The sequence below is a fragment of the Botrytis fragariae genome (genome assembly GCF_013461495.1).
Source record: "Botrytis fragariae strain BVB16 chromosome Unknown tig00000112, whole genome shotgun sequence".
NCBI classification, from domain to species: Eukaryota; Fungi; Ascomycota; class Leotiomycetes; order Helotiales; family Sclerotiniaceae; genus Botrytis; species Botrytis fragariae.
The window spans coordinates 429060-442252 of NW_023500997.1; the positions used below are offsets into that span (position 1 = coordinate 429060).

A 13193-nucleotide genomic window follows, 5' to 3' on the forward strand; every position below is an offset into this window, starting at 1 on the left:
ATGATAGTAGAGAAGTTCCTAGTTCGCCAGTTAGGTCTGGGGTCTAGTTGGCGAAGTAACCCAAGTCTTGACACTTACACATTTTCGTTCATCGGGGTTACCCTATGGAGAAAAATACTTAATTTCAAACTTCACCAAAATTAGCAAGTTGCATGTAACCAACATATGTATACCAGGTCGCGTGAACAGCATAGATTTCAAGGCGTTCTTCTCTCTTCTCAAGACACAGCCTTTGTTGCATCTTCTTTCCCATTCTTTTGCTGTTTTTCATCGCTATGGCTTTCTGTGGTCAACTGCGATTGATGTTAAGATTTTGGCTGCTTATTTTTTCTGTCAGGCTTGTATCTGCTGTCTGTAGTGTTCCTCCTATCCCTATACGCATTGGAAATGTGACGTTGTCTACAGGAGAGACAGCACGAGGGCTAGATCTGTCGGTTGGAAGTCCAGAACAGCATTTTGCCTTCCTCCCTCAATGGTCAGTTTGCAGTTCTTTTGATGACGAAATCTGACTTACAGTATCTAGGCCACTAAACAATTCGTTCATCTATGGAACAAATGGATTCTGCAGTAACAGTTGGTCTACCGCGGCTTGCACAACATTCCGTGGTGGCTCATACGACGAGTTTGCATCGAAAAGTCGCGGCGTGCCGACCGCTGATACGTACCCCTCCGACGACTCTCCATATCCTCAACTAGCCATGGTATCCGATAACATAACCTTGAGTTCAAATGTTAGCGTTCTTGATTTTCCCATCGGAATTGCCGATGCAGACTGGGGAGAACAAGGTTATAACCCACAGATGGCCATTGGGCTTGGTACAAACTCGACGATCCTGAACACCCTTTATTCGTCAGGCCAAATCGCATCTCGCACGTGGTCCATGTTTTGGGGCCGAACTGGGGCGACAGCAGCGACTCAATTAGATGGAAGTTTTGTCTTCGGGGGTTACGATCGTGCGAAAGTTACCGGATCCAATTATACTCGTAGTCTTTCGTATTCGAAGACATCTTGCTCTTCCGGCATGCTTGTCACCATTACGAATATAGTACTAAACTTTTCAAACGGAACTGACGCTAGTTTATTCGCCGGAGTTGAATCTGCCGCTATGCAAGCATGTATTCAACCAAGCTTCCCCGTTTTAATGACGATTCCAACCACTCCTTATTTCATCAATTTTGAGGGACTCACCAATCAAACCATAACTGACAGGTCATTTGGAAGGTACTACTATGGTATGCTTTATGGCAATAACTCAAGCCCGTATGTATTCAAAGATTAGTAGAATTATGCGAATGCTAACAACTGTTTCAGTTACACTGGTGACTTTACCATCACGTTGGACTCTGGAATTTCTGTCCGTATACCGAACGATCAACTTGTGGTTCCCAATCTCACAATAGATCACACGTCAGGCGCTATGGTTGCAAATGTGTCAGAACCCGAACTCGTTCTCAATGCAATTCAATCTATAAATGCCAACGATCTACCACAGCTAGGGCGACAGTTTCTTTCCGCCGCTTACCTGATGTTAAACCAAGATGCAAATACGTTCACACTTTGGCAAGCCAATCCTACCCAGAACGAAGATCTGGTGGCCGTTGATCGCAGCAACAATCTCATAGACGACTTTTGCACTTCACCGTCTACACCAAATAACAATAGTGCTGACGGTGATACTGGAAGCCCAAGTGGTGTTCCCATCTCATCTAGTACCCCATCCAGTACTTCGACTGCAAACAGTCAAAAGTCTGGAAAGGTATCGACGGGGGTTATTGTGGGTGCAGTTATTGGATCTGTCGCTGTGATTGCCATTATCGGAGGAATCATCATCATTTGGCGTATCTCTCAAAGGAAGAAAAACAATCTCATCGCCGCAGCTGCAGTCGCCGCCAGTATTTCCGAGAAACATCTACCGACATATCCAGAAAATCATCAGAGCCAGATCCAAATTCCCCACTTCATTCCCCAGGAGTTGCATGCTAAAACGACTCCTGCCAGCCAACCACAAGAAATGCCTTGAACCTCCACTCTTATTTACTTGCCGATGGCATGAACTTCACGTATATATTAATTACATTTAATTCGCTAAAGCACTGGTTTGATAAGTCTAGAAGAGCTATCATCGCAGTGACATAACATTAATGTCGGGACACAATAAGCGATTTGTGTAGTGTTAGTTTGAGCACCACAAACTCGTGTATTTAGATAATGAAATCAGTTTATTGTTCTAGCTTGCTTCAAATACATATTCAGTATATCCAATAGACACATATCGTTATTGTTAGATCGTACCACGCATGGCTACAAGGAACTGTCAGACACGAAAATGTAGAACTCAAGTGCTTAAGCATCTATATTCCCGGCCGGTTGCTGCCTATACAATCATCACCCGTAAAGAATACCTATAATTTACAGCTCACAAATGAAGATGTGAAATGCTTGGTACTGCGCCACCTCCGTATGTATGATGTTACAGTAATTTTTGGTAAGGGGGTTGGGTGTCTAAATATTTGTACACAGTTTTCATCTTCCACCTATCTTTTTCCGCATAAATGGTAAAGCGGACTCACTAGAGTACGTAGAAGTTTCATATATTATTAATTATTTTTGAGGGGAGAGTTACGACTAATATCTCTTCCGAAGTATGAGGAGGGGTCTTTTGAGAAGCATTTATGAGATTTTAGGGGAGGTGCATCCCGCTTTTTTTCAAAAGAATGTTGGCACTTCTCTGAATAACTTTTTCTTGGCCAGCAATCACCCAAATTCGTTCTTTGGAAGAAGTCTATGTTGTGTTAACACAAAGCACTATGAAAACCTGATCTAAATCGCGAAGCGAGCATTAGAATCGTGAAACTGGCTATGAAGCCTTGTCACAATCTTCACTAAATATGAGTAACCCTCAGCTCCCCCATTATTTGGGACGAATTGCAGCTTCAATCAGTTCATGATGGGACGCACTCCCTAATATGCAGACTATAATTATGTTACAATGCTGACTCGGTGATTCAACATAAGCATGCGCCTTATTCCACGAAGCTGAAAGATTCATCGGGAGATTGGAAGAACGAGCTTCTCGGTAAACAGGCATCTTTGAATATTACACCAATCTGGTTTTTGCGAAAACCTTCATCAGATAAAATTGTCTTTCATTCAATGCTACTATGCTGTAAGTTGTTCGCAAGTATCGCATAGGAAGACCCCTAATCAAAAAGATGATGCTATGAGTATTTTTTTATTAGTTGAGAATTTTCATAGATTGAATTTTGAAACTGTACACGATTTTGCTTACTGTACACATAATGCCGTTCAGTTCGAATATGCCTCGCGGGCAGCAAGAATATTATGGAGGTAAACCTTCAATCAAAAGCAACACAGCCACAAGCCCTCTACAGAGGTATAGGGAATAAGTTATATTATTCCCTTTTTGTTTTGCCACTAATGTGATCATTTTGCCCACACAAACTGATCGTGGCCAATAAAAGCGGAATAACATAACTTATTCCATACACCTCTATGTAGAAGAAAAGGGAGGCCGAATTTCATCACTTAAATCTTTACTAGGATATTTCAATCAACCGAGTTGTAAATTAATTACAAACATAACCACCAATGAATCTGGAAACGCTGAAACAATCAATACCTCTTGATTATCCTAAACCGTTTCCACAATTGTATCTCATCTTAATCTAGAGATAATGGGATTATTACAAGTATTGAAGGTCAAACTTAGCCGCTTTTTCTTTCTATATAGACGCCTTATTCGCGGGGGAACAACAAACGGTATTTGACCATTTCTATAATATCTTTTACAACTCGAACACTTCCTTTGAATACTATAGAAAATAAATTTCGAAATACTGTTCAAATAATTAAAAGCTGATGTTTCATGTAATCTCTTTGAAATTATATAAATCATTTGTAATTGATTTTCATTTAATTAAGTTATAAGATTTTAATAGAGATTCAGATGGTCAAATTCCGCTTGTTTTTTCTCCTGCGAATAGACGCCGTACTATGCTTATCTCCTTATCGTAAACGGAACAGCTGTTAGCTCTAAATCGCGTCAAGCGTAAGCCATTAATCAACATGGGAAATGTCAAAATGCGACGCAATTCATAACTTTCCAAATTATAATTTCCTGATGTTTATCCCAACGAAAATCTCATAATTTATCTGCTCACAATGTTGCGATTTGACGATTGACCGAACTACAGCCTGCCCCCCCTCTCACCAGCCCCCTAGATCTTCCACAATGTCGCTTTGGACAAAACCAGCAGTTCCAGATGCCCCTCCTTCAAAGGATGTTGCTGATGTGGCAGATACTGGTTTTGCAGATGTAGGTCTTCCTGCGCCCACTCCAGTATCTCAAGCTTCCACCGGTACTTCTACCGCACGCCCTCAACTTGCACGAAATCAGCCTCAACCTCCTCCACCACATCAGCCCCCACCACCGCCTTCATCCCAGCAGATGGTTGGCAATCCGAACGATTCGCTTTCCTTGATGCAACTGAAAAAACTCGTTACTGAATTTCCAAAGGTTGACCCTACATCATATACCTTCGTTTATAGCGATACAGCAATGTTTGAAGAAGAGGTGGACGAGTGGTTTTCGTACAACGAGGCAGAGTTCAAAAGGCTACACAGAGCAAAGGATACATTCCAGAGAAGATGGAAGAAATTTTCTGCGAAACCTTGGACAGAAGTCGGTCGGGAGGAACAACTGAAATTCGTCAAGAGGGAGGTTCAGGGCCTGCATGCTAGCGACCTGCGGAGGAGATGTAAAAGTTTACAAACTTTACTACATATTATACTAGGCAACTGGGATGAAACTGCAGGAAAGAAGGAGGAATTGGAGACTATTGAATTGGGTGAAAAGAAAAGAAGAACGAAAGCGACACCTTCGCACGTTGAAAGTATGAAGAGAAGCATATCACTTCTTGCAGAGAGTGGTGGAATTGAAATGGTCTATGAAGTCATGGAAACCGCTTTCAAACATTTATGGTGAGGGTAAAAACATCATGTGCCGTGAAATAAAACTGACTATGCGAAAGGGATGACGAATTTCGAGAGACAAAAATAACGGAAGATGATATACCGTTTGTTCAGGACGAGCTCGATAATGTTATGACTATATTTTACTTGACCATTGAAGGCGTTCGTTGTCACACGGAATCTCTCGATACTGCAAGGAAGATTCTTCGTAAGTCTAATACTCTAAAACATGCTCATCGCCAAATACTAATGCTTGAGATTGCAGTGAACCTGGAATCAAATATTGTTCATTATTTGTTGACGATTACTGGAAAATTACGATGGGATGAGGCTAACGAGTTACCTCAAACACGAGTCAGTATTCCAGAGAGACATCACAAAACCTGTTGGCTTACTTCTATATGCACAGATCTTTCTTCTGTTTTGGAAATCCATATTACTCGTCTTTGGAGGTACCAAGGAAATCGATAAAGTCAAAAAAGCAACCGACGAACTTGCCAACTCAGGTGGCGAGAAGATAATTACTGCCTCCCCTCTTGACTATCATATCTTTCGACAAGAAATCACTTCAAAATACCCCGCATACATTCCCCCAGAACCTTTAATACCCCTAGAGCCCGATAATAATTCCATATTACCACCATTACCGAATAGACCAAGCCGAGCCAGCACAACCGGCGTTATGAATCTCCCAACGAATATCAATAGCAGTGGAGCTTCAATTCTTCATCAGCCAGTTCACATAGCTACGCCTGCTCCATCGCCACCTCCGTCCCCGCCAGTTGGAGGAAAGGCAGGCAAGAAACAAAATTATCAAACAAATCAGAACTTCCCATTTATGTACCCACCCCTTGATAGCACTAGCAATAGTGCTGGTGGGAAAGGCAATGCAGGACTACAGGATTTACTTGTAGGTCGTAGATGGGAAGGAAGTGATATTCCCAAGTCGATATTAGAAGCCGGCGAACTATTTGCTGGTAGAATGCGAATGACTAGAGCTATGCGTCAATTGTGGGATGAAAGAGAACGGTTCCTAAGATTTGAACGTGGATGGGATGACAGAGACGATGAGGATATAGAAGAACTTGATCTCGACCACATATTGGCTGATGGACTCAAATCTGAAAAGTCAAAGTCGCCGAAAGTAGAAGTTGATTATGGACCACGACAAGACATTAGTGATGAGGTAAAAAGAAAGTTGGATCTGGTAGAGTCTTTCTACGTAAGTTTATTGGTTGCCCCATTTGACAATTCAGACTCTAAAACTCGAGTTTCAATAGCAATATTCCATTCCGCATTTACAATCACTTGTTATAGTTCTCATCAAGGCTATGTTGGCGAATGTTACGAATTTGATGAATCAGTCAATAAATGCTCAACCACAAAGCAGCGTCCCTATAAGTGCACGAACCAATGGCGCCCGAGGACCAGGCCAAGCCCAAGATCCCGCAAACATACCTTTACCAAATCCAATTGATCTTGCAGATCTCACAGTAGAAGAAATTGAGGCAATGAGGTTCAGAGAGATTACTTCAAAGGCAGTATCCGGTATTCTTCTCATTGTCCTAAAATGGCTCAAGGTTTCCCGTAAGTTTTGATAACTCCTCATATATCGACTCATTTGCTGATTTGATAGATATCCTCAAATTCGAATACTTTACGCAGCTTCTACTGGATTCCAATTATCTACCATTGATTCTTAAGATGTTCGCCCATCAAGAAATAGATAGGATTGTGGACAGTAGAATAGACCGCGAAGACTTGAGGTTAGTTTTTTCGCCTGGTGATATGAAACCATGACTAATGAGTTTCAGCTTCTTCGCATTCTGTAACGGCAACAGCAACTGGGCTTTGGCCGCTGCCACTGAAGAAGACAGCGAGGATGATGCCGCTCCACCTCCAATAAAATTACAAAGAGACAGTACCGTGATCAATAATGACGATCAGCTTCCAGCCCTTTCTTTTCAAGAAGGTCAGCATGCAGCTCGACGAGATACAGAAGTCGAAGAACTCGGCTTCCCAACTACCGAAACCAATTCGGAGCCCATTACCGAATTCTCCTGGCGCAACTTCTTTTCATCCATCAACTTCCTTCGCATCATGCAAAAGATCTGTAAGAACAAAGCTCATCGAAATCTACTTCTTGTTCAGTACAAATCATCCAACATTCTCAAAAAGTCATTCAAAATTCCGCAACCCGAACTTCGTCTTTATACTTTAAAATTGTTCAAGAATCAGGTTCCATACTGTGGTCGCAAGTGGAGGCAGGGAAACATGAGAGTCATTACGGCGGTGTACCTACATTGTAGACCTGAATTAAGAGATGACTGGTTAGCAGGTAGTGATGTAGATGCTGAAGTTGAGGAAGCGTTGCCATTGGAACAAGCATTAAGAGCCCTCACGCACTGGTTCAATCTGAGAAGATATCCAGAAAGAATGGGTGCAGATACAAAGTTACTGCAAGAAGAGCACGACTTTTTCACAAGAGAGTTGGACGGAATGGAGATTGGTATGGAGGAGATGGGGATGGGAAATGGAGAAGAGAGTATGGATGGCAGTATGTGGGGAGATGGAAGTAGTGGTTGGCAGTGAAGAATAATTGATGGTTTATATGGATATGACGTGAAAATGAGGTATCTGTATATGCGATGAATGCAATGAATCACGAGAGACGATTTCTCCCAGCCACTTACTCGCATCCAATCGCATTCCAGTAAATAAATGATATTACTCTTTACATACGAATTATATATATTCAAAACGAAACTAAACGGCTGCGCCCCTCACGTTCATCTAGAAACCGGAGGTACTATTCACGGCCATGTCCGTCACAAATTAATCATATAGACAAGTTAATTGCACCCATCGTGAGCATTACTACATTCTTACATTTGTTGCATGTCGGTAATATACATTAATCAAAAGAGGTTGGCAGCTTATTATTTTCATTACTTTTTCTGGTGTTTGTTTGGTCACCAGTCGTCTAATTGTCTTGATTACTGGGAAGACGCTTACCGTATCTTGTATATTGAGGGGGTGTATTTGATTATTTTTATATTGAAACACCCCGCTTTTTCTCCACACAGGGATTATCACGAGGTTTAGGGTTTGACAATCATGCACTGCACTTTTTCATGGGTGAGCTTGCGAGTGTGCAGGTGGGATTTTCTGTGTCGCTGGTCGGCAATATATTTATATATATATATGTTGTTGTTTCTTATTGGGGGAGGAAAGAGGGGGTGATATATTGTAAGATATTAATATATTTTACTCTGTAATGCTATGGACTTATTGCCGTTTTTGGGCAACGTCGATAGTGTTTGTGGTGTGACTTGTTCGATCTGGTTTCACTTGCGATTCAAGACACTGAGAGAAGAGTTGTTGTTGCATGTCTGTAATTTATTCTCTTACAGTATAAGTATACTATGGAGCTGGTTCCTGTCTAGAACAGGTTCCTTGGTCTAGTTTGATCAGAGGCTGGAACAGAAGCTTTTGTTGCACATCGAAGTTTATTTTCCGGACTGGTAAGATGTATCATTGGACATGGAGATACTTGGATTCTGATATCGGGTGGGTTTGTTGCACGTCTGTAATATATATTGCTGACCAGGTGTTAGGGAGATGATCCCTCTTCTATTCACGGGTGCTGATCGACGGTTTGGTGTGTCTCAGGATAGGATGGGGATTGAGACAGCAAGAAAGCGATTTGTTGCGTGTCATGTGTATTCTCCGATGTCATCAGGTCTCTTACTGAACCCGACGCCGAGCTGACGAGAGTTTTGTTGCATATCTGTAATATAAAGTTGTGTACTAGCAGATCAAAACGATAACTTGCAGCATGTTGTTGCATATCAGCAATATATATTTCAGACCAGAGCTAACTCGTTTTAAGTAAGATCTTCCATCTGTTGTTCTGTTGCATGTCGACGAATTCTCTCCGATAGAAGGGTACCAAATGCTGGCCCTGGTGCTTCATATTCAAAGTTTTGTTGCTCATCTGTAATACATCATGATATGAAGATGTCTCATATTTCATGCTAGAACGAATAATTCACACCAAGTTTTAGGCTCTTGTTGGATTCCGCAATATATCTTATGCAGAATTATATGTAGTTTTCACTTACTGCACAAATTTCTGCAATATTCGATAAAAGAATCATACTCAGCAATGAGCATAACTTCGGGAATAAAACAAGATGTGCAACAAAAAATACTACTGGCCACGGTTATATGGAGCCTGACAAGATCTTGACCACGACTAGTGATTGAGAATGTTGAATGTTTGAGGCAGAAATCCTGTTGCATATCGAAATTAATTTTCCGAAGTTTAGCAGAAGGGATAGTTGACACAACTTCGACATATATCCGCGTTCCTCCCCAGGATGAAGGTCCTTGCATATCGATATTTACTCTCTGTTGCTTACCCTCATCATTCGGGTTGGCACTGTAGCGCAGGGTAATTGTTTAGGTTTGACAAAAGGAGTATGGCAATGTTCAATCAACCCGGAAGACTAATCCGAGACGGACACATTTTACATACATTTTGACTAGATCCAAATACATATTGAGCCTGTGGATCTGATATCCATCTTCCAAGAACCTCGTGTTCATCTCATCTGCTCCAGCGAAAGATCAGACGATCGAAAGTTTTGTTGCATATCTGTTAAACTCTCCGAAGACTGTTGTAACTTGAGATGCGGGACGACTTATCCACCTTGCCAATCAGATGAAATTATACTTCACCATGACATGACGTAACGAGATATTCTAACCTAAACTGTAAGATGCTTTGGTTTTGTTGCACGTCTTGAATCAATACGAAACGAAGGGTGTGGAACTCCTGGACACTTGTGTTCTCTCAACGAAGAAGAAGCGCACTTCATGACCCACCGTGATCAGGCCCACTCATTGTACCACCAGTTCATGGAATGAGACAGTTGGAATATTTGAGTCCGAACTTCGAGGCTTTAGACCACTAATGGGCAAGATACTTCATCCCAAGATCCTCTTGTTGCATGTCTAATTCTCCGAGTCCAGTATTAACACAGACGACAGTCCATCCCGTGATCCAGGGTTTGGAACTTGCGAGCGCTTTGTTTCGTCTCGCTTTTCTATACCTGATAAGTTATCGATGACATTCTAGGCACGGATATATTGCCATGTGCGTGATCATGCTAATGTAAAGCGGACACCTGTAAATTTCGAGTACCCGTGATTTGGCGCTGCCGTGTGTTAGGTCGATGTCAAAGCCCACGGGCCATTCCGATACCCAACTACGTCCATTTCATCTTTGGGAACAGGCTATTAATATCACAGTAAAGCTGTATCCTTCGAAAAACCACTGTTCTGCCAAAGTCGGCAACTAATCATGGAAACTTAGCCGATACTGCTATCATATTCAGTTAGCTCATCACCATGTTTTCCAATCCGAAAACCGATGGATCTCGGAGGTCGCTCTAGATTGTCACCTTATGACAAGACGTCTAACCGTTTTAGTTTCATCCACAACTTCATGTTTAAGGTTCTTTAGCCGTCGTTTCACATCAACCCTCAGTGAGTCTAAAAGTTAAAAGTAGTTCATCACAAGTCGAAACTTGACGACGAAAGGTAACGTTCATGCATTTGCATGGTCTGTGTAATGTTCTAGACCAAAACCCCTGGCGATCCACATTGTATATGAAGATCCGGGACATGCCAACCTAAGTTGAGAAAACATCAATATAAACAAAACGGCGTGGGGGGAATACTTTGCAAAGGTTTGAGGTAAAGATTTTCATGATCATTAATTTGTGCGTTGGACTAAGAGATTGCTCTTCCTTTCTAGTCATTCAAAATAACCCAATTTTTTGTATCGAGAACAGATCTTCAAAAGAAATTGTCGCGGTCAGACGTGATTTGCGGATCAGAGACCGGGCTAGCAGTAGCATCAAAGGTTGGTCCGTGATCATTCAACATATGGTCTGCATTGAAGACCTACCCAGTATGCAGTAGATTTAAATAGAACATATCGCAGGCCAGGCTACGGAAGTAGCCAGGAAGATGATGGTACTCGAGTATATCCTCAAGCTCTGGTGGAGCTTGGAATAAAGATGGCTGGTTTTATTAATATGTTTGACGACGAGGCCCACAATTTCATTTCAGCGGTTTCTTCGGTCAATAATATTAGGCAGAATGTACTTTGTTTCCATGGTTGAGATGAACCGTCTTCCCGAAAGTATGATGTAGATGATGTTGCAATATAGTACGGAGTAACTTTCTGAGAGGAACATTGTCCTCATAAATTTAATGGTAATATATGGTTTCATCTAGATTGGCTCAGCCCCAATCTCTGGATACGCGTTATCTTTCAGCCGACGAGGATTAAATCTCTCCAAATAGAATAAGTTCTAGCTTTTCCATACACCCACACGGTTTTTATAGATGGTCATTCTCAATTGATGTTGTTTAGACATGTTGAAGGCTGGTCCGAAACTAGATGGAGATATTAAGGCCTGTCGCGGTCTCTTTTGACCTCTAGACCTGCTATCCCTTCAGAAGACGAGAGTCTAGGTAGGAACAACAAAAAGAACAATATCGTGAATTGACTTGGACGATGTCATATTGAGAGTGTATTCGGACAATCAGTTACAAGGCAATGAATGTAGAGGAAAGCTTCAGAGGTGTGATATTCTTCCAAAGTTAGCACGATTTTAGTAAGTTTGGAGCACAAGGGGTTAGTCGGATCATGTGATAATGTTCAAAATTGGATAGACTCACACCTCGATGATTGCTAAGAAAAACGATCAAATCATTGAATTTTCTACTTCAATGACATTCATGCTAAACAAATTGGTATCATCTTTCATCTTTCAATTCAGCTTAAATGCAAGCAAAATGTAATACCGCCAACAAAAGCGACAAGAAGAATTCTAAGCCAAAAAGAGAGTCCACCCCAAATTCATGAAGAGGTTGATCTAGATCTATATTCTTGGGCTTGATGGACAAAGCACGAGCTAATTTCTCTGCCAGAGCTGCAACGACCACGTCTGTCTAAACACTCCACTGATTCCAAGTGTTGAAATAGGTCTGCACCGCCGTATAAGCACCATGTGAAATGCCCTGGATATGATAAAATAAGAAAATAATGACTTCGGCATGAATTCAATAGGTTCAAGAGATTGATCAAACATGTTATTCTGTGCCAGCAATTTGGTCCAGGTCGTCTCGGTATCGAAAGCTTGTTGTCTGACAATTGAGTCTTAACTATATCAGGTTACCAGAAAGGAAATTTTCAAAGGACGAAGAACCATGATATGACTGAACCCCATTGTTGGAGGCCGATGGAGCTTTTGCTTGTCCTAAAGACTGTATGTAGGCGCGTGGGTAACGCTTTGGATGTTTTCCCGTACTTCATCAAATGCGCCGTGCAGCCTTTCCTTCGTAAACAGCCACGATCCGCGAGTCTTCATCTTCCGCCGTATCTACACCATCTTCATCACGATGTATTTCATCCTCCATTTTATATTCTTGTACTCTCTGGCAGATGCAGCATTATGCGACTACAGCCATCTCTTTGCCATTGAAAGACGTTCAAGTTCTTCCTGACATTGGAGATTCCTACATTCGAGGTATACCAATTAAATTCGGAGATCCAGCTCAGCATACAGTGATTCTTCCTTGGGCGTAAAGAACTCCACCCATTTCTGGATTTGTAGTCTTTCTTGCTAATACGCCTCAAGTGAGCTGAACAATGCCTGGCTTTATGATTATGATGCATTGTGCGATACCAGTATGATTTTCGACGACACCATTTGTAGGGTCCGTCGTGGAAACTTTTTCCTCGAGAACGAATGGACTAGTTGTGAAAAAGTAAGCAGTATTGTGATAGCGGGAGCGGCAACCATCGAAACGGCAAGCCACAGTGCGGAAAGTGGCATTGCAGTCCTCATGACCACCAGCGGCGCAGGTTTAGACATATTTTCGCCGGGTTCTACCAATCTGGTTAAATTTCCGATTGAGATACCGAGAGAAGCCTGGGATCATGGATAGACCATACTCCATGCGATGGGAATGGGCACTGACTCACCATTTTTAGACAGCCCTCGTCGACACAGGGAAAATCACATCAAAAGTATGGTCCATTTTCTGGGGACGGATGTGGATAGATCAACCGCCAAACGGACAGGTCGTATTCTGAGGATACGATCACGAAAAGGTCATC

The 13193-nt window shown here is 41.9% G+C and overlaps 4 protein-coding genes across 4 annotated transcripts; 3 read left to right on the forward strand and 1 right to left on the reverse strand.

Annotated features, from left to right (window-relative positions):
- Positions 1–2021, forward strand: Bfra_007686 (putative aspartic-type protein; the record flags this gene model as incomplete). The annotated part of the gene is made up of 4 exons (XM_037338056.1): positions 1–86; positions 224–475; positions 524–1261; positions 1313–2021. The coding sequence occupies 4 exons, from the start codon at positions 1–3 to the stop codon at positions 2019–2021; spliced, it is 1785 nt and encodes a 594-aa protein (XP_037190119.1).
- A 2232-nt stretch (positions 2022–4253) lies between these two features.
- Bfra_007687 (putative required for hyphal anastomosis protein) lies at positions 4254–7585 on the forward strand (the record flags this gene model as incomplete). Its single annotated transcript, XM_037338057.1, has 7 exons — positions 4254–5002; positions 5053–5201; positions 5259–5347; positions 5403–6215; positions 6274–6580; positions 6630–6759; positions 6808–7585. 7 exons carry the CDS (start codon positions 4254–4256, stop codon positions 7583–7585), a joined length of 3015 nt encoding a protein of 1004 aa, XP_037190120.1.
- A 1295-nt stretch (positions 7586–8880) lies between these two features.
- On the reverse strand, positions 8881–9391 carry Bfra_007688 (uncharacterized protein; the record flags this gene model as incomplete). Its single annotated transcript, XM_037338058.1, has 2 exons — positions 8881–8990; positions 9208–9391. The coding sequence occupies 2 exons, from the start codon at positions 9389–9391 to the stop codon at positions 8881–8883; spliced, it is 294 nt and encodes a 97-aa protein (XP_037190121.1).
- A 3124-nt stretch (positions 9392–12515) lies between these two features.
- Positions 12516–13021, forward strand: Bfra_007689 (uncharacterized protein; the record flags this gene model as incomplete). Its single annotated transcript, XM_037338059.1, has 2 exons — positions 12516–12655; positions 12712–13021. 2 exons carry the CDS (start codon positions 12516–12518, stop codon positions 13019–13021), a joined length of 450 nt encoding a protein of 149 aa, XP_037190122.1.
- Between the last annotated feature and the right edge of the window lie 172 nt (positions 13022–13193).